At 44.1% G+C, this 21,835-nt stretch overlaps 1 protein-coding gene across 1 annotated transcript in view; it reads right to left on the bottom strand.

Annotated features, from left to right (window-relative positions):
* LOC147117386 (uncharacterized) overlaps nucleotides 1-21,835 on the bottom strand; it is a 441,284-nt gene that overhangs the window by 116,111 nt on the left and 303,338 nt on the right. Inside the window, exons 20-22 of the mRNA XM_085988353.1 lie at nucleotides 18,684-18,755; nucleotides 15,239-15,307; nucleotides 324-392 (exon numbers count right to left, since the gene is read on the bottom strand). Coding sequence (XP_085844479.1) covers nucleotides 324-392; nucleotides 15,239-15,307; nucleotides 18,684-18,755 — 210 coding nt within the window. The remainder of the gene's footprint in view (nucleotides 1-323; nucleotides 393-15,238; nucleotides 15,308-18,683; nucleotides 18,756-21,835) is intronic.

Genomic DNA, 21,835 nt, shown 5'->3' on the forward strand with positions numbered 1-21,835 from the left:
GACTTATTTGCTTGCAGCTGAGCCTTCCTTTGCTGCCAGCCCAACTTCCACGCCCGCCCACCAGCAAGCTGCCGCTTTCTGCTGTTTTGGGGCGGGGGGAGGAGGCAACTGATCGGCAGCATGCAGATGAGGCGCGGGAGTTACCCCTGAAACTTAGGTCTGTGAGTGCGTTTTGCACTCACCCTGCTCCCCGCCCACCCAAAACCTGCTGGGGGTTAAAATCTACCCCTATAATTCAAAATGCATCACCAGAGATGGTTTTGAGAAGTAAAACTTAAATGAAATATAAAGGATATGCAATTTTCAGGGCCAACTTCAGTTACCTTGGGTCCTACTGTTCCAATGCCTGGATCACCAATAGATCCTTGTGGCCCTGGTGGCCCTCGGTCACCCTGCAACAAAAACATTTTATACAATGTTAGTTTTGCAATAATTTTCAAATGAAACAGCTTGCTACTGATCTGATGTCTTTATATTGGTATCTTACACTAATATTGTCAAAGAGCATATTTCTCTTGTTAGCTCCGATAACCATGCAACAAGGGGTAGATATCACAATTGCTGCAGGTGAGATTGGAAATACTCAAACAAAAAAAAATCTGATTACTAAGTATGGAAACAATATTAGCACATTTTGAAGAACACCATATCCAACAGGAATATACTATTAAATGCTTTATTCTCACACTTAAATAACTCACAATATTCACAAATTGTATTAGTCCCACAGACTATTTTTAATCACACTCATTATTTTAAATAGAATTGCTTTAGTATTGCCAATCAAACTGTTCAACTTTTGGTTGAGCTGTTTTTCCAATGATTGATCGTGCCAGCAGGAACAATAGACGTGCCGCTACCAGTCGGCAGATTATCTGTTCAGTCAACTGCTTGTGTGAATCCTGATCTTGACTGCTGAAACAATGGAGGAGACAAAAGGAATGTAGTGTGAATGATTCAATAAATCTGCAATGCTTTATTTTTGATTCATTGAATCAATGCTGTGATGCATTATGCTGTGGCAGCATGAAAATGTATTTGTGGGTTTAAGCCAAGGCTAAAGGCAGAACCTGCCTTCATATGACGCCTTTCATATCCTCAAGACGTCCCAAAGAACTTCACGGCCAATTAATTACTTTTGAAGTAGAGCCACTATTTTTATGTGTGCAAACAAAGCAGCCAGCTCGTGCACAGCAAGTTTCTACAAACAGCTGGCTCATTTGGTAGCAATCTTTCCTCTGCATCAGTAGCTTGAGGTCAAGCACTACTCAGGAATCTGAGCACATAAACTAGTTTGACACTTCAGTGCAATATTGAAGATTCCTGCATTGTCAGAAATGTCGTCTTTCAGATGATACGTCTGCCTACTCAAGTGGATGTCAAAGAACTCACGGCACTTTTTCAAAGAACAGCAGGGAATTCTGCTGGTATAATGGTCAACATCCATCCCTCAGCCAACACCAATAAAACAGATTAATTATCTGGTCATTCATCCCACTGACATTTATGGGATCTTACTGTGCACAAATTAGCTGCTGCATTTGCTTACATATCAATAGTGACTACTCTTGAAAAGTAATTTATTGTCTGTGATGTGTTTTGTGAGGACATGAAGGGTGCTACATATATGCAAGTTCTTTATTTTTTTTACCTATTAACAGTATTTTCTACATCAAAAAGTACTACAGGTACACTATCCCTTATCCGAAAGCCTTGGGACCAGCTGAGTTTTGGTTTTCGGAATTTTTTGGATTTCAGAAGGTATTATTATAAGACTGGGAAATTTGTATTTAATATAAATTTTAAAAGTTCAGGCTACCTCTTGCGACTGTTCCGTGTCTCATTCCCCTTCCTGCTTCGCTGGAAAGCCGGATATCGGCTGACTCCTACTAAGCTGGCCCGCAAATCAGGTCGGGTGGGGGGGGTGGAGAAAAGAATATTGGACGGGCCGCGGTTCAGGTCGGGGTCGGGGGGGGGGTCCGGGGTCGGGTGGGGGTCTGGGGTCGGGTGGTGTCGGGGGGGGGGGGTCCGGGGGGGGGGCTCCGAGGAGGTCGGGGGGGGTCAGGAGGGAGAAAAGAATATCGGACGGGCCGCGGTTCAGGTCGGGGTCGGGGGGGGGGTCCGGGGTCGGGTGGGGGTCTGGGGTCGGGTGGTGTCGGGGGGGGGGGTCCGGGGGGGGGGGTGCTCCGAGGAGGTCGGGGGGGGTCAGGAGGGAGAAAAGAATATCGGACGGGCCGCGGTTCGGGTCGGGTCGGGAGAAAAGAATATCGGACGGGTCGGGGGTCAGGTCGGGTCGGGTCGGGTGGGGGGGGGGAGAAAAGAATATTGGACGGGCCGCGGGTCGGGTCAGGTCGGGTCGGGGGGAGAAAAGAATATCGGACGGGCTGCTGCAGCTATCGGACCGGCCGCTGTATTGTTGGGTTCACTCTCCCGGTACCTCCTTCACACTGCCCGGCTCGGCCTGCAATCTCCTACCCAGGAGGGAACTCTGTGACCCTCTGCCCTGCTCAGCGTAAGTCGTGCGCCACTCTGGTCATGTCGTGCGCACGACTTACGCTGAACGAAAAAACTTTCGGTTTTTAGAGGTTTTCGGTTTTCGGAAGTTCGGATAAAGGATAGTCTACCTGTATTGGGTGCCATGGAGAGGAGTATGAAGTCAAAATTCAAACCACATCCACACTTCACCTTTGAGTTGGATGATCCTTTTCAAACAAATTTAACATCCACATGTCAAGAAATATAGGGACATTTATTTGGGACATATATTCCTCGGTTCATTAATTTTAATAAAAAATGGAATGTCAGTGGTGGGACAAGAAGGAGCCAGACACAGGAGAAATCTCAATATTGTGGTGAGAAGTGATCTGGAAGTTTGAATGAGTGAATAAAAGAATCCGCTGGTGCAAATTGTTGCTATGCAGTTTGTGACATTATCAGTCGATATGGATTTTTTTTCTGTTTTCATGATTTAACCTTGATCTGCAGTGGCAGAATAGCACATAGTATCATGATATGATATGTAATATATATTAATAGAATTGTACTAGGATTGTTGCTAGATCACCAATAACACTATTTGCTGTGGAATTTTGACATAACATTCATGACACAATGTGATACAACATAATAATGTTTCTTCTATAGTTCACTCAACCTCCCTTTAAGGCTTGGGTGACCTGATGACATTGTAATGTGGGAGATGTCTCGACATGATCACTCTCACACTATATTGGGCCTGACTGCGCTCCTGGGGCTACCGTTAATCTTTTCATAGTGTCAACTTTTGAACATAAAGCCTCCACTAATGTGTGACTCATCTGTTCATCTGTTAGCTTCTCTGCTTATTTTATCAGTTTTAATAACACTCCCATCATAGTCCACCAGTTTTGGGTTGTTGCTCCTTGGTTATTCACAAAATAATTTCTTTTTGTTTTTCACAAACTCTAAAGAACATTTATATTTCCCACAAAATGTCTGTCATAACTTGCCAAAATAAGTTCAGGACTGTGATCCTGAACGCCAATTATCAGCAGCAATGTTCCTGACCCTTTTGCACATGCCGGAGATTATTACCACTCTTCCCAACAGTTCACAGCAGTTACGAGTGGCAAGTTCAAGAATTCCTTTTATTATGCACACACTAGGATTGTCTGAAATGGTTACAGTGGATGTTCTAATAAAAATGGACAAAAAAAGGCTGCAGTTACTGGAAAGTCTGTAGGTTGTGCAGTAAATAACTTCAGAGACTTTAGAAGTACAAACAAAACAGGTCTTTACTATTCAGAGGTCTGGGCGAATTCTGCCCTAGTTAACGTATTCCAACCCTTATATACTGGTGTGGTCACTATCGGTATTACAGTATACATGAGCCAATAAATAGTGCCACCCTGAGTCGTGCTCTTAAAGGCGAACGGTTACATTCTATAGTTCCCTTAAAGGTAAACGGTTACATACACAACACTCCTCCCTTTCTAGCTTATTACTTACAGAATCCCATTAAACATACAATCTTCAACTTATATAGACAGTTTGCAGATATACTCTCGATGGAGTCAACGTCATATAACTTCATGTTTAACATAACATAATAACATATATAACTTCATGTCAAAACAGATCACAGATTCAGTCTCCGTAGGAACAGTTGCAACATACTCTTAGTGGAAACAGTTTACAGGTTCAGTCTCTGTGGAGGTTTCCGGATTCTGTCCGGATAACGCCGCAGTGGTGTCGTCATTCCCAGCGGTCCAGTAGGTGTCTCTGGTAAAGTCGATTCAGCTGGAACAACAGTGTCAGGTTTATCTGATTCTAGTATTACTAGATCAGAAGTAGGTGTTCTGGGTACTTCAGTTTCAACATTACTCGGGTAAGGTGGTGAAGTCGACTGTTCATTTGTGGCGGACCCTATGATCTGGTCAACGTGGCGCCTTATTACCTTGTCCCCAATGTCCACCGTGTACATCAACGGTCCTAGCCTTTTTTTAATAGTTCCAGGCTGCCATTTCTCCGTACGGTAGTCCCGGGCCAAAACTTGTTGCCCCATCTGGAAAGATCTGGTGGCCCTTTCATTCATGCCCTGGAATTGCCGGTTCTCTACGTCCCTTCTTACGTTTGGTTTGAGCAAATCCAGCCGGCATCTTAGGCGTCTATTGTAAAACATCATTGCGGGAGTTTGATTCGTGACCGCATGTGTTGCATTTCGATAGGCCAACAAAAAGCTATCCACCTTATGCTGTAAACTTATGTCTTCATTACTCATGGCCTTTATGGCCTTCTTGAAGGTCTGGACAAATCTTTCAGCCAGTCCATTGGAGGCGGGATGGTATGGGGCTGATGTGTAATGTTTAACCCCATTGCTTTTTAGAAATTTCTTAAATTCCTCAGACACAAATTGCGGCCCATTATCGGAACAGACCTGTTCTGGCAGACCATTCCGCGCAAACATTGTCCTTAGCACCGTAATGGTTTTTTCCGTCGTGGTGGTGGTCATCTTAATTACTTCCGGCCACTTGGAGTGGGCATCTACCGCTATTAAGAACATCGAGTCCATGAAAGGCCCCGCAAAGTCGATGTGTACTCTTTGCCAGGGAGATGAGGGCCACTCCCATGGGTGCAGAGGAGCCTGTGGTGGCGCGTTCTGAACCCTCTGACATCCTAGGCAATTCTTCGTTATCTCCTCTATGTCCCCATCGATGCCTGGCCACCACACAAACGCCCTAGCTAGGTTCTTCATCTTTACGCCCCCCAGGTGTCCTTCGTGCAGCTCCTTGAGTATTTTCTTTTGGAGTTTGGGTGGAATCACCACTCTAGACCCACACATCAGGGTTCCTCGACACACAGACAGTTGTGCTTTCCTCTGTGCGAATGCTTGCAGTGTTGGTTCGCACTGCGCTGGCCATCCCTCCACCGTTAAGTCATAGACTCGTGAAAGAGTCGGGTCATTCCTTGTCTCATTTTCGATCATTGAGTTCGTGATCGGCAAACACTCCACTATTGATGAGTGGAACAACTCTACTGGGTCTACTGTCCTCGCTTCTTCTACCATTGGCAATGGTAAGCGTGATAGCCCATCAGCGTTTCCATGTTGCTTGGACCGTTTGTATTCAATATCATACTGGTGTGCCCCAAGTAAGACTGACCATCTTTGTAGCCTTTGTGCTGTCATGTTGGACACGGCCTTGTTCGGGTTAAATATGGACACCAACGGCTGGTGGTCTGTCAGCAATGTGAACCTCTTACATTGCAAGTAATGGTTGAATTTCTTCACGCCCCACACAAGACTGAGGGCCTCCCTGTCTATCTGGGCATAATTTCGCTCCGCGGGTGTCAAAGATCGGGACGCAAAAGCCACTGGCCTTTCCGAGCCATTTGGTAGCCTGTGCGAAAGTACTGCTCCAATTCCGTACGGTGAAGCATCACACGCCAGCCGAAGGGGTAATGCTGGGTTGAAATGAGCCAACACTTCTTCAGAGGTAATCAACTCCTTGCTTCTGCGAAAAGCCTTTTTGCACTCCTCACTCCACTTCCATGGTGTCTCCTTTCGCAACAGCTCATTCAGTGGATGCAACACCGTGGACAAATTTGGTAGGAACTTGTGGTAGTAATTGATTAACCCCAAGAATGATCGTAACTGTGACACGTTCCCTGGAGCGGGAGCCTTCACGACTGCTTCTATCTTCTCCGGTGATTTATGTAGTCCCTCGCGGTCAATGATATGACCGCAGTATGAGATTCGTTTTTGGAAAAACTCACACTTATTGCGGTTAACCCTAAGGCCATACTCCTTTAACCTGGTGAGTACCAGTTTCAAATTCGTGAGGTGTTCCTCTTCATCCATTCCCGTGATTAGGATATCATCCAAATAGCACTGCGTGCTTGGAATTCCTTGTAACACCTGTTCCATGGCCCTCTGCCAAATTGCTGGTGCCGAAGCCACTCCAAAGACCAGTCTGTTATAACGGTACAACCCTCTGTGGGTATTGATAGTTAGGTATTGGCGTGACTCTTCCTCAACCTCCATCTGTAAATATGCCTGAGCTAGGTCTATCTTCGTGAAGTGTTTTCCTCCAGCCAACGAAGCGAAAATATCTTCAATCCTTGGCAGCGGGTATTGTACCGACTGAAGCACCGGGTTCACTGTGATCTTGAAATCCCCGCAGATACGGACCTTCCCCGGTCCCCCTGGCTTACTACTTGGTGAGGATTTCATGACGGGTACAATGGCCGTGGCCCACTCACTGTGGTCTACTTTTGACAGAACCCCTGATCGTTCAAGTTCTTCTAGTTCTGCCTCCACTGCTGGTCGTATTGCATACGGTACCGACCTGGCCTTACAAAACTTTGGGCTTGCATGTTCTGCAATCTTGACCTTTGCTTTAATACCTCGTAGCTTTCCCAGTCCTTGCTGGAATACCTCTTTAGCTTCGTCTAATATTCTGGCCAACCGTTCAGGTTTGACGTCCTCTTTTTCGGGCTCCACCGTCATGGTGTTTAGTGCATGCCAATCCATCTTTATTTTCCGGATCCACTCCCGTCCCAGAAGTGGTGGGCCTCCCTCAGACAACACATACAGCTCCAACCGGTGGTGAACTTTATCTTTGTATTTCACCTTGACCTCTATCTTCCCGATGGGGAATACTTTTTGCCCCGTGTATGTCTTCAGTATCAGATCCGCATCCCGTAGTGGAATATGCTTGAAAAACTTTTGATAATCATGCTTATTCATGACCGTCAACGCCGATCCGGTGTCTACTTCCATTTTTACTGGGACCTTTTCAATCGGTAGCGTTATCCAAATAGTTTGACGGTCGGCTTCATTGCTCACGTTGTGAATTCTTAGACCGTCCAGTCCTCTGCCTTTGGCGTGTGTGTCCGACTTCTGTTCCTTCAGACTCTTCCTATTTGCGTCATGTACCTTTCTGTCCCATTTTTGTGAGGACTCATTATTGTTGCACGTCGTTCCTGACCGGCACACTTTAGCTATGTGCCCGATCTTGCCACATTTCCAGCATTCCTGGTTTTTACCCCAGCATTGCTTTTGGTCGTGTGTTGACTTCCCACAACGATAGCATTTGGTGATATTACCTCGTTTAGGCATCTTCTCTTCTCGAGAACAACACAAGTATTTCTTTACTTATTACTTTTCTGAAATTCTTAATAATTTCCAAGATGGCGGTTTCCCGCTTCTTCCTTCTTCTTCAGCGGTTTTTCCCGAAAAATGGCGGCTTTCCCGCGCTTCTCGCTCTCCCCGCCCACTTCAATGGCGGTTTTCCCGCGCTTGGCGGTCTTCACCCGGTCCCCCGACGCCGTCTGTCAGCCCGAGTGCGGCCCTTATCTATAGATCCGATCGCTCTCGCGGCTCTCGGCCCTTATCTGGAGATGCGATCGCTGGCTTGCAACGCCTCCCGCTCGGCTCTGGCTCCCCCGCTCGCGCGGCTCTCGGCTCTGACACTCCCGCGCCTACTCGCAGGCTCAGCGCTTCGTGGCGGCGGTTGCTGCACGGCTTCTCACATTGCCCGCGGTCCGGCTGTCACCCGACGCCGTTGGACCCGAATGCTTTGCCCTTCTCCTCCAATTACTTCTACCCCGTTTTTTTTGTTTTTGTTTTAACTACTCACAGTCTCTTCGGCCGCCTTGTTTTAGGCTGATTGGCTCGCTCAAGATGTGGTAGCAGGGTAATCTGTGCCTGTTGCTGCCGCAGCTTTGCTGTTAATCTTCCAGCTTCCAGTAAGTACTATACTTTTAGTAGACGGAGCCTCGTGTTTTCTTTTTGAAGCTCTCTGCTACTGGTTAGTCTTGCCGCAGGGTACGATCGGACTCGTCGCCACTGTAAAGTCTGTAGGTTGTGCAGTAAATAACTTCAGAGACTTTAGAAGTACAAACAAAACAGGTCTTTACTATTCAGAGGTCTGGGCGAATTCTGCCCTAGTTAACGTATTCCAACCCTTATATACTGGTGTGGTCACTATCGGTATTACAGTATACATGAGCCAATAAATAGTGCCACCCTGAGTCGTGCTCTTAAAGGCGAACGGTTACATTCTATAGTTCCCTTAAAGGTAAACGGTTACATACACAACAGTTACATCTAGGTCCAACCGGCACTGCCCTTTAGTTACTCTGACCTGGTACTGACCTGGTACTGACTGCTGCTGTAACTGCTGTGAATTGGGGCGAGCAATCCAAAGAAGCAGTTAAAATATATAAAAGACACCAAAGTACTTCAGACTCACCTAGCAGGCATCTGAGAAATCTTGAAGGGCAGTATAAAAAGGGTAACGAGTATTTTTTTATTCTTGATGCCACTCCTGGCTCTGCACTGCTGCAGTTTTACTAGCATAGCACCGATCCTTTTGCGATCTATGCAACTTTCTCCGGTCATCAACACCTAGCTTTCAACATCTGTACAAAGCAGTACCAATATCTTTTGTCCACATTAGTTTTCTCTTCGGGAATCTTGCTTTTGATAGAACCCTTGTCTACCACTCTGGTACTGTCAGGAGAAGCTTCAATACTGGAGAAACAATGTGCATGAGTACAGAGAGACAGTACGCTATTTTCAGAGTCTGCCAACAAGTCTATTATTCATAAGGTGGCCCCTATTGAACATTCAGCAGTAAGCTGCTGTTCTTGTGGCAGTTCCTCTCTTTCTACCTATGGGGCAAATAAAACTCATACAAGTTCCATCTTTCACTAATATTGTGCAGTGTAATACTTTGTATGCCCCTGTAGATTCTCTGCAGTCAATATAAAATGTTCAGCTCTCAGAGCCACTCTAGGAAAGACTGGGATGTAGCCCTTCGGATATCTACCTAAAAAGGAGCCAGAGTTGGAAACACTCAGCAGGCCAGGCAGCATCCGTGGAGAGAGAAACAGAGTTTCTGTTTCAGGTCTGTGACCCTCCAGTTCTGACGAAGGGTCACAGACCTGAAACTCTGTTTCTCTCTCCACGAATGCTGCATGGCCTGCTAAGTGTTTCCAGCATTTTCTGTTTTTGTTTCGGATTCCAGCGTCTGCAGTATTTTGCTATTGTGAAGGAGCCAGAGTTGCTGGATTTAATTTTAAATGAAAGTCAATTAGTGACTTCATCAAGAGAAAGATTGGTAATTCTCTTGGTTTTACTCGTCCACACTAAGTTTAGCGAAGAGTCATTTAGACTCAGTTGGTAGCACTCTCACGTCTGGATCACAAGGCTGTGGGTTCAAGTCCCACACCAGGACCTGAGTGCATCATCTTAGAGTAGTGCTTCAATGCTGTATTGTCAGAGGTGCTGTCCTTTGGATGAGGCTTTAAACTGTGATCCTGTCTGAAAAGCTGCAATAGGAATGTGGCAGGGGTAGTATTCTGGAGGGATGAGAGCAAATCGACTGAGTGGCCTTCTTTATCTCAACCTATCAAATCTCATATTAATTCCTTCAGAAATGTCAATTTGGCAGAAAAGCAGAAAATGCGGAAAATATACAATTGGTTTGTCAGCATCATGAAAGATGAAAGAAGAGGTAAGTTAATGTTTCCTGTGTACGTACTTGCTTTAACAGCCCTACTGTGTATTTCCAGCATTTTGTTGCTTATTTCAGATTTCCAGCATTGCCGTTTTTTTATCTTTGCCTTAATCAGTCTGGTATTGGCCAACGTCATCCTGTTACACAGCCTTTCCAGCCCTGTTACACTGAACCAGCCCAGAAAAATGATTGACTCATTTGACGCTACAGTGAGCCAGAACATGAACACAATCACCCTGAAATTGCAGGCTCCGTGACAGCGTATTCTAACAGTACGCCGTCGTAATCCATTTCAAAGGCCCTGCAACTTATGGATTGCGCATATGAGCAATCCGGAACTTGCGATCTGTCAAGGTACGCCTTGACAGATCATCCGAACCGCCTGAAAAATGAGTATTGCTGATGCAGAGTTGGGCTATTTGCCCAAAAACTGTCCAGCAATTGCCCACGTAACTCTTACGGCTGGTAAAAGCAGGCATAGGGCCTGCTTTCATCAGTGTAAGGGTTTTTATAAGGCTTAAATAAAACATTTAAAAATCCAAAATAATGCACGTATACACTATAAATGAGTTTATGTAAATATTGGCCTGGATTAAGATGCTTAAAATTATTTATCAAAAAATTAAATTTTTATTGAGGTTGGTGCAATGAAGGGATTTATGAATAAAATTACAATTCAGTACATTTAGAATGATTAGAATTCTATAAATTGTATAATTATTTGGGGATTCCATTGCATATCATTAGGCCATTCCCTTCGTAAATGATTGCAATGGAATCCTGCTTTGTCATTGGTGGACCGGCCTGCGTGATCCCAGGGATGCTTCTGAACCGCTTGCGTCCCTGGGATCTGTGGGCCTTTATACTGCCGTACGCCTGGAGGCCCGAGACCACAACTCTTCGCAGCCTGGATGCCTGGAGGTAAATTTGTAAATGTTCTGTGGATCAGAGGCGTACTCTGGAGGTATGTCTCTGACCGCAATTTCTAGGCCAACAGCACTAGAAGCACCTGAGTCTGGAATTGAGCAATTGCTCCAAAGGCCCTTCTTTTAGGATGCTCACCCTGCTTCATTCCTTGTGAGCCAATGCGCAAGGACTTTGATGGGGAGAAGGTTAGTTAGTTGCAAGAGGGAGCACTTTGTGAAGTAGATCATGAATGAAGTGCAGGTGGACCTGCAGGAGCCACAGCTTGGTGGCCAGAGGGTCAGTTCGAGGGCTCCAGTAGCTGCTGAGGCCAGGGATCACAGACCTCACATTTGGTAAGTAGTTCACGTGGCCAATAGAGAGTGTGCTAAGCAGCACACATCTGTGCAGTATTGCATGACAGCCTGACTGAATTTATGAACTATCACCGAGGGCATGGTCACTCCATGGCTTTCTGCAGCAGAGCCCCTTCTTGATCATGATCCTAAGCTCAGGCACAGCTTTGATCATAAATACTCTGACGTGGCTCCAGAGACCTTGGGCTCCAATCCACTGCAATCTGTCTCATCTGTTTTCACCAGTTGGAGAATCTAATTGAGACAGTCAGAATGTATGGCATTTGTGCCCCATTTCTGTCCAGAGGATGCCCAGTGGAATACACATAGATCCTATTTAGACTGTACACAATTACATTTCCTCTGGCAAATATCCCTAGATGAAAAATGGGCTGCAGTTTTACGGAGGTCTGAATAGCTTCAGCACCGAAAGCAACAATAAATTCAACAAATAAGTAGTCAAAATTTATGGGTCAATATACAGCTGCTTGACACAGCTTGGCTGAATGGGCCTATCGTGCAGTGTCAATTTCATATGGAAATTGAGCATCTGCAGCACTATTCGGGTGCTATGAGTACATTATGAAACCGTCAACAACTGCATAATTTTTTGAGGCCTTAATGAAACTAGTGCATGCCTGGTGCATAGGCCCTCAATGCCACAGGTGCTCTTTAAGTGGGTTATGGTGCACTGTGCACAACAGGCACCCAGCAGGCTTTGGGCACGCAATGAAGCATCAGTGCTGTATCTATATTGGTATAGTGTTTTATCGATAGTCAAGTACACAAAGTTCTCCGACTGGTTCTTCTGACTTGGAGGTGTTTGTCTGATTGACAATCATATGTACTTAATTAAAATGGTTGAGCAGTAAAGAGCATGGGCTAGGTTGTCCTTTTTGGGGTGGTGTAGTGGTAGGGCAGGATTTTGGCAAACCCTTCCCATTTTCCTGGATTGTGGGTCATTTACAATGCACGGTGGGCTCCTGGTGGGATTCCTGCCACCAAAAAGGAGCCAGCTCGGGTAAGAGAGAGAAATCGTCGCTGCTGCAGGACGTACGTGGAGGTCAAAGCGGGGAAGTGGTACTAGGCCTCAGTGCCCAATTTTCCCAACATTTCCACCATAATCCCACCTGATTTTGGGCAGAATCATGGAGGAAAATCCTTCCTCACATGTTTTGAATCTCTGCTAACTTTAATAACAAATGTCAGAATTGGAAATCACTCACTCTGAATCTACCAAAATATTTTATTGGGAGATTGAGGCAAAAAAGAGCACTTGAATCCAGAACAACCAGCTTCTTAAAGCTTCATGTTCTTTTCAGTTAAGTACACTAAATTTATTCTGAACTGATCAAATACTGATCCTATATTGTTTTCTTTGACTATAACCTGCTCTGTGTGACGATATCAGCCAAGAAGTCATTTAGAACTGAAAAATTCAAGTGTTAAACACCATGAATGCAGCCACTGTGCAGCACTGCAAACCTGTTACTTAGAATGAACCATGGATGATGTTCAGCCTGAAGTAGCAAAAGTAAAACTATTCACAGTTGTGGATGCAAAAGAACAGGTCTTTGCATTTTATATTAGTCTTCTGACTATCTTTTGAACATTATTTGAAAGATACAGATAGTTGCACATACCTTTCAGAATCTCTTTGAAAATACATAAAAGAGATTGTGCACATCTGGGCACAGCAGCCATGTTGAGTGAATCACAAGCTGCGAGTTCAGAATATGATCGATTCCATTTAAAACTAAAGGACATGCTACCAAACATTACATCAACATTGGAGATTCTGACCCTCTAGTGCTGCCACAGTCTATACATCTCTCCTCCAACTATGGGAAAGAGCCAGAGGCCCTAGTGTGCTCCAGGCCCCAGATGGAAAGATCATGGGCTAAGTGTGCACAATTTACTGACATGCGCTCCAGATGGGTAAGGCTCCACGCCAAGACCACACCAGCAGAAAATGTGCCTAAAATATTTTTGTCCAAGAACAATATTGTGTACAGGCTCATGTGGAACATAAACACCGGCATAGACCAATTGGGCTGAATGGCCTGTTTCTGATCTGTAAATTCTATGTAATATCACAGAACTTCATTTTATAATATTGCACACTATTGGATATAATGCTCCTGTGTGCTACATGGTACAAGCTCGTGTCATTATAAAATAGAGTGCAATCTGGCTCACTGTGAGAAATGCCACGGAAGTTCCGTATTATATATGTTGTATGTTACATAATAAAATTCTCCTAGTATTATAAAACAATGTATCCTTGGCTTTGTCTATAAATACCTCCATGTTCACACTCCATTCTACCTCTACAATCTTTTCCAGCTTTATGTCCCCTCTAATATATATACATTTTTGTATCAGCCCTATTATTTGTCCCCTCTTGCTGCTCCACCATCAGTAATAGAGCCTTCAGCTATCATGACCCTGCATGATCCTAAATCATTTCCCTACATTCCAACAGTAAGTTTTACTTCAAAAATACTTTATTGGCTGTGGAGCACTTTGGGAAGTCCCAAGGTCATGAAAGGCGCTATATAAATGAAAGTTCTTTCCTTCTGTCTTTCTTTAAATCCCTCCAACTTGCTACAGCTCTTCTCGCCTTCAAAAGTGTCCGCAAAACCTACCTCTGATCCTCTGGTTGCCTTCAGGTCATTCCCCCCTAACTTCTAATTGCTGTTCAGTGATCAATGTGCCCCTTTGTGAAAGGCAGGAGTCGGGCCTGGAATTTATAAACGAGGCCAGGTAGTTAAACGAGTCCAGGGCTCATGTCGCCAGCTCCACCCTTGCCACTTGCCCCAAATTATAATCAGGGCTAAAGCCTTGCGTTGATAATACGTCAATTTGATCCTTGACAGCTCAGCGAGGAGAATAAGTGGTGATCTGTCTGCTGTATGTAAGGGTGCAGTTATACTGCTACTTTTAAGTGGATGTAAAATATTTTCGGTCCACATCAGCTTGGAAGTGGCAATATAACTGAAGACACAGATTGGGGATTTAACTCATAAATAGAGAACTGTGAGACTACCATGAGTACTTAGTCTCAGTCACACCCTTTGGAATTTGTACCAAGTACAGTATGATTCCAATCTGGCACAAAGCTCTATTTTAAAAGTGCCCAAGCAGTCCACAGAACTTTATAAATATCCTTTTTCATTTTTTAATGTTATCAGAGAAACATTGCTCCCAGGAAATGGAGCTCTGAGCGTAACCTAGGCATGTTGTTAAAATTAGAGATTGGCCATTTAGGGGTGAAATCAGGAAGCAGTTTTTCATACAAAGAGTAATGGAATTCTGGAATCCAATTCCCAAAAAGCTGTGGATGCTGGGTCAATTTAAATTTTTAAGACTGAGATCAATAAGATTTTTATTAGGTAAGGGTATCAAGGGATATAGAACAAAGGTGGGTAAATGGAGTTGAGGTACAGATCAGCCACGACCTAATTGAATGGCGGAACAGGCTCGAGGGGCTGAATGGCCTATTTCTGATCCAGTGCTCAAATGTGTCCAAGTATATATGTGCAGAGCGCCATTGTCGGTAAACCCAGTGAAAAATATAGTCAGCAGTATAGTTTGGGTCTCCTGACTGAGAAACTCACTCTACTGATCTTAGTCTCTGACTGGCAGCTTTAATAAAACCGCACCCTGGGTTGGAATGTTGAAGATTATTTCCTATGTACCTTATGATAGCTGAAATTGCTCCGTAACTTTACAGAGGCTTTACTTAGGTTAATTATCGTAAGAACTACCATCATGTTGATCTGCCCATCACAGCCTTCATATGTGAACTTCGGAATTCAACTTAAGAAAACTTATAGGGTAATTTTCAAAGTAAGTTCCAAAGTCCTCAAAACTGAACTTGGAGTTTGAATTAATCAACATTATCTTCACTGGCATACCATAGATTCATATTTCTTGTACTCTGACAGTATTTTAACGCTAAAGTTTTCCTGTTACCTTTGGCCCTGGAAACCCAGTTCCTGTTGGCCCTGGAAAACCAATTTCACCACGTAGCCCAGGCTCCCCCTGAAATTAGAAAAGAGGTACGTAATTACAGTGTTCCTCAAAATTTACATCGGTTGACATTACCAGACAGATTCATAAACCTGCCACTGAATACTTCTCAACAGTATGCACCTGAAATATTTTAAGTTTCCAGCTATTTATTAACATTTATTTTGAATTCTCTGTCCCTGTCAATATGTGACTTCATGTAGTGCACATTTTTCTCCTCTTTCAATTGATCCAACAGCAATTACAGAAGTTTCATAATTCTGATGTCCCGAAAAAATTAATTTGCCCCATTTATCTGATCATCTCAATGGTGCAGAATGCAACAGAACTGTAGGGGATATGATTAAGAAGTTTGCAGATGATACAAAAATTGTGGTTGATAGTGAGGAAGAAAGCTGTAGACTGCAGGAAGATATCAATGGACTGGTCAGGTGGGCAGAAAATGGAATTCAATCCAGAGAAGTGTGAGATGATGCATTTGGGGAGGGCTAACAAAGCAAGGGAATACACAATAAATGGTAGGATACTGAGAAGTGTAGAGGAACAGAGGAACCTTGGAGCACATGTCCACAGATCCCTGAAGGTAGCAGGACTGGTAGATAAGATGGTTAAGAAGCCATACGGGATAATTTCCTTTATTAGCTGAGGCACAGAATATAAGAGCAGGATGGTTATGCTTGAACTGTATAAAACACTAGTTAGCTAGAGTACTGCGTACAGTTCTGGTCACCACATTACAGGAAAGGTGATTACACTAGAGAGGGTGCAGAGGAGATTTACGAGGATGTTGCCAGGACTGGGAAAATTTAGCTATGAGGAAAGATTGGATAGGCTGGGGCTGTTTTCTTTGGAGCAGAGGAGGCTGAGGGGAGACTTGATTGAGGTGTATAAAATTAGGGGGGGCCTAGATCGAGTGGATAGGAAGGACCTATTTCCATTCGCGGAGAAGTCAATAACCAGTGGACACAGATTTAATGTAATTGGTAGAAGGATTAGAGGGGAGTTGAGGAGAATGTTTTTCACCCAGAGGGTGGTGGGGGTCTGGAACTCACTGCTTGAAAGGGTGGTAGAGGCAGAAAGGCCTCATCACATTTAAAAAGTACTTGGATAAGCACTTAAAGTGCTGTAATCTACAAGGCTATGGACCAAGAGCTAGAAAGTGGGATTAGGCTGGATAGCACTTTGTCGGCCAGCACAGACACGATGGCCTGCTTCTGTGCCGTAAATTTCTAATGATAATTGATTTTAATAATATGAAAATAAGTGCTGCCTGAAGAAAATCCTTTTAATATATTTGTGCCTTTATTCCTCTTATATTTTTCTGAGAATTTGTCACCCTGTAATTCCCCCCCACCTCAGCTGAAGTTATGGCAGGAGATCAGGAGAACCTTCACGGAAATTCAATGCCAATATCTTGTAGATGCTACATAAAAACAATAGCTGACCAGGAGTTGAATTAAATGCATATAGGAACATAGGAATTACTAAATGAGAAAAATCAAGATCCATCTAGCTCGCATTCTACCATCCTGGTAGTTGCATGATACAATGATAATGGAATTGTTGACCAATCATTGCAATCAATCTCTATTAATTAGTCTACAACTGACCCAAAACTGACACGAGGGAAACCCCAATGATGGAAAGCTTTGGGGACCATAGGTCCAAAGTCACATTTATCCTCCCAAGCATGCTAGAACAAAGTTCAGCTTTGGTTTCTACCACCTCCATTAGCTTTGTATCATCTGCAAATTTAGCCGCTGTACTTGTGACTTATAGAAATATTTAACAAAAGAGTTCCCAAAACAAACCCCTGCGGGACCCAACTGATATTCTCCCAGGCTGATGACAATCCCTATACCATTACCCTCTGGGTTGTATCGATCAGCCAATTTCATATCTATTTAAAATATTTCCACTGATTCCCACTTTCTTTATTTTCAGTGCCAGCCTTTCCAGAGGACCTGTATCAAAGGCCTTACTGAAATCCAAGTACATCACATCCACTGCGTTACCCCACCAAGCTCCTTTGTTACACCCTCAAAGAAACCAGTAAGCTAGATTGACAAGACCTCCCCTTCATGAACTCATATTGACTTTCTTTTAAAATGTTATTTCTATCCAGATGCTCCGTGATCTTATCTTTAATAAGGGTTTCCATAACTTTACCCACAATGGACATTAAACTCACTGGTCTGTAGTTTCTTGGGTCACTTTTGCTACTTTAGAAAAAAAGAGTAACAGCTGCCTTTTTCCAGTCCTCAGGCACCACTCCAGTATCACTGAGATATGGAAAATTTATGTCAGAGTTCCTACAAGTTCTTCCCTTATTTCCTTAAGAATCCTCAGAAGCATCTTATCCGGCCCCTGAGATTTATTCAGCCTAAGTTTGCAAAGCTCTTCGGCAATCATGCTGGTAGTAATGTGAATAGTGTCACAGCTTATCTCTCCAACATCAGTAAACATGCCCTCATCCAATCCCACTTTCAGTGGCCCCGCTCCATTCCCAGTTGCTCTTTTTCTCTTAATATAACTGAAAAACCTTCTCACTGAGTTTCTGTAGGGAAATACACCGATTCCTTTCTGGAAGTTGCAGGCAGGATAACTGCTTCTGTCAATGCCATTCTTAAACTATCCACTAGGAGGTATGCAAGAGTAAGTATTCCTCTGATTTCACCTCCCTGCTCTGTCTTCGTGCCCACCCTCCACTCAGCAACTAAACAGCTCCACAATGAATGCTGTAATGAAAGCATTAACAGGCAGCGGGAACTGCCAGGGAAATTAGGCTAAATAAAGAAACTTCATACGGTACATTTTCTGCTTTTCTGCTCTTGGGTCAGAGCATTGTATGGCCGTTACAAAATCCAACTTTTTTTTTTGAATACTTGGATGTAACATCGGGCCAACTGAGTTACAGGTGCACACACTCATCCCCACCCAATGTTCTGATATATGCTCCTAGCGTTCTGTGCTGGGAGCAAAATAATACCCTTATGGTCTATGTCCAGTCTTGGAAATAATGCAAAACTAGTGGTCCTAATCAACAGGTCACTTCTTGCAAGATAAATCTATTTTTACTTATTTTTAAAAATTAGCAATGATCCTGTGACCATGCAATTGGGTCATTATCCAACTTTGCTCCCTCAGGGGGAGCCTAGTCAATCGGGTCATACATTGGAAATTCAGGCAGATACTGCAAATGATTTTCCAGCTACTTAAATTAATGATTGAAATAATACTTCTAAAAGGACAGTTTCAATATAAAACTAAAATACTAATTAAAATAGAATTTAGCCAGATTAGTTTTATGATATGCTACTGGCACCAGGATGTTATTTCGGTTTGTTTTTCAAATAGTTAAGGATAAGACCAATGTAAAGGAACTTACCTTGGGTCCGGCTAGTCCCGTTAGTCCAGGATGTCCAAAAAACCCAATGGCTCCCCTTTCACCAGGCTGACCCTGGAAAACAGCAAGAAAATCCCAGATTAATAAACTGCTCCAGTTAAAACACAAATCCACTTCAACACACTTACACAGCACCTCACCTGAAGGCAGCAGAAGCATTTCTCTACATTGTTGTCACTCCATGCTGAAATGTACTTTGGATAATCCTCTCACACTGTGTCCCTCAAATGCTGTTTTTATATTGGGGACACACCTGCTCTCACCACACATCCCTCATGTAGCTGGGTGAACTTGCCAGATTCGCTAAAGCCAGTTGCCAGGAAGCCCCTTTTATTTATAACAGGGTCCTCCCAATGACCAGCCTTAGCAAATCCAGGAAATTTACTTTGGGGATGCCACTGGCTGAACAAGACACGTGTGACAGGAGCCAATGGCCAAAGCACCTCACTAAACCCAATATAAAAACCGTCCCAACTTATCTTACAGTTTGTGCACGAGCCTTCAAATGTATTGAAGAACTGTCAAGTCCCAATCATTTGAAATGAAACTCACTTCATTTTGGTCTAAAACTGTAACTATCCAGATATCTTACTCCATGGAGTTAAATGGAGTTTGGAATCTGTCATTCTTTTCGATCACGAATCTCACTCCTAACGCTTCTCTGATGCTGACAATGCTGTAGCTAGTTGAGAAAATTAGATTTGATCAGTGCATAGCTCAAGTTTTTGTAAATTTTGCATTTATTTGATCTTGACAGATACAAAAGAAGTACATTTGCAAGTTTAGAACAATGAAGGGAAAATATGAGAATGAATAAAAAGAATTGAATCCACAGGGTAAAGGAATGGAATTTTTTTTTAAACTGATTATTATGGTTCCCACTTCCATATGCTCAACCCAACTTATAGGACAGCTGTCAAGCTGTGCATTGTGGCTGTTCCACAACGAAGCATCAATTCAAGTACTGAAAAAGGGCAAAAAAAAGGACAGTAATTTTTCTTCTTTTGGGACTGGTGGACCTACAGCATGTTTCATTATTTTATGTTTCCATTTCAGAACTCCTGCATCTACAAGTTTTTTTCCTTTTGTTCAACCAACCCCTTTTGCCTTATGTGGGCCTCTCCCATGCCTTTTCACATTTTTAGCTATTTGCACTTTTGTCCTTTTAATGTCTTTTCATTGCCTCACTGAGATGATCTTTTATATCATTAAACAGTTCCCTGCTTGTCTATTATGTAGTTTGTAGGTCATCAAATCTTTGAATTTCCTCTCCGTGACTACAGTAACTGTAGTCTGCTACTTGCCCTTCTCCCACCCCCACCCCCCATTCCTATTAAATTGTTTGCTTATCTTTTAGTTTTCAGTTCTGATGAAGGGATATGCCCAAGATATTAACCCGTCCTTTCTCTTCACTGATGCTGATGGACCTGCTGTATATTTCTAGCATTTTCTGTTTTTGTTTCAGATTTCCAGCATTTGTAGTTATTTTTCTTTTTGTTAGATAGTGCAGCTAATGAAATGAGATAAAGAAAAGGGAACTGATATCAAGTTAGCTGTGTAAAGAGTTGGACCAGATCAAGTGTCGTTTTTCTTGGAAAGTAAATAGTACCGTCACTAGTCACTAACTTCCAGAGCAGAAGAAAGCAGCAGGTGAACTTGGCATCAAGTTTTAAGGCAAGTGCTCCTTAACTGTGTGGTACAAAGATAATTGAGCAGTTACATAATCAATGATTATCCTGTAGAGACAGCAGGGATTTGTATTCCCGGCAGAGTTTTACCTGCCAGGAGCATATATTGGGAAATCAGGCATGTGACCTGATGCGCCTCAATAACTCTAAGGCTCAAAGTTAACTGGATAAAACTAGGCTTTTATTAGCAAAGAAAGATGCCTGTGTCTTCACCTAGCATTCTGCTGTTCTGCTGCAAGACAAGCCTGGGCTTGTCTTAAGTAGGGCCAGGTATGGGCGGAGCCGACACACCCAATGGGGAGAAAGGGGGCGGTGCACTATATACAATACAAGGTAAGAACACAGGAGCAGGCAATACAATATATGTAGTTAAATACAGAGTCTGATGAATGACATATTTCATCACATTCACCCCTTCTACAGATTTAGTCTGTCCGGGGGTGTGATAGTCCTCTGTGACTGACGTAACGGTTGCGGTGCCGCGGGTGCCGGCTGGGTGTCCCAGGTGACCTCCTGGGTCTCTGCCGGGGGCGCCACCGGTGTTGTTGAAGGAGTAGGTGGTGGGGGTACCGTTGGCTGGTGTTCTTCCGGGGGTGATGAAAGAATAGTGGGTGGAGTGGGTGGGTAATAGTTGTTGTGGTTGTTGTCGTTGTTGCTGTTGTTGTTGTAGTCGTTGTCGTTGTTGCTGTTGTTACCGGCTGGGGCGAGGTCTTTTATGGACACAGTGTCCTCCCGTCCGTCGGCGTGCCGGACATACGCATATTGTGGGTTGGCGTGGAGCAGGTGCACTGGCTCCACGAGAGGGTCCATCTTGTGGCCCCTCACATGCTTCCGCAAAAGTACCGGACCTGGGGTGGAGAGCCATGACGGTATGGATACGCCTGAGGTGGATTTCCGGGGAAACACAAACATTACCTCATGAGGCGTGGCATTAGTGGCGGTACACAATAGTGACCGTATTGAGTGGAGCACATCTGGGAGGACTTCCTGCCAGCGGGAGATAGGGAGGCCCTTGGTCCTTAGAGTTAGAGTGACTGCCCTCCATACTGTCCCGTTCTCTCGCTCCACCTGACCGTTACCCCGGGGGTTGTAGCTGGTGGTACGGCTCGTGGCAATCCCCTTGGACAGCATGTACTGGCGTAGCTCTTCACTCATGAAGGACGCCCCCCTATCCGTGTGGATATAGCTTGGCATACCAAACAGGCAGAACAGGCTGTTGAGGCATTTAATGACCATGACGCTGGTCATGTCTGGGCAGGGGAAGGCGAATGGGAAACAGGAGTATTCGTCCACAATGTTCAGAAAGTAAACATTGCGGTCGACGGATGGGAGGGGGCCCTTGAAATCTAAGCTAAGCCGCTCAAAGGGCCGTGTAGCTTTGATTTGGTGGGCTCTATCAGGGCGGTAGAACCGAGGCTTGCACTCGGCGCAAGTGCGGCAGTTCCT

The sequence above is a fragment of the Somniosus microcephalus genome, chromosome 5 (assembly GCF_052327205.1).
Source record: "Somniosus microcephalus isolate GS21.2 chromosome 5, FLI_Smic_1.0, whole genome shotgun sequence".
Lineage (NCBI taxonomy): Eukaryota > Metazoa > Chordata > Chondrichthyes > Squaliformes > Somniosidae > Somniosus > Somniosus microcephalus.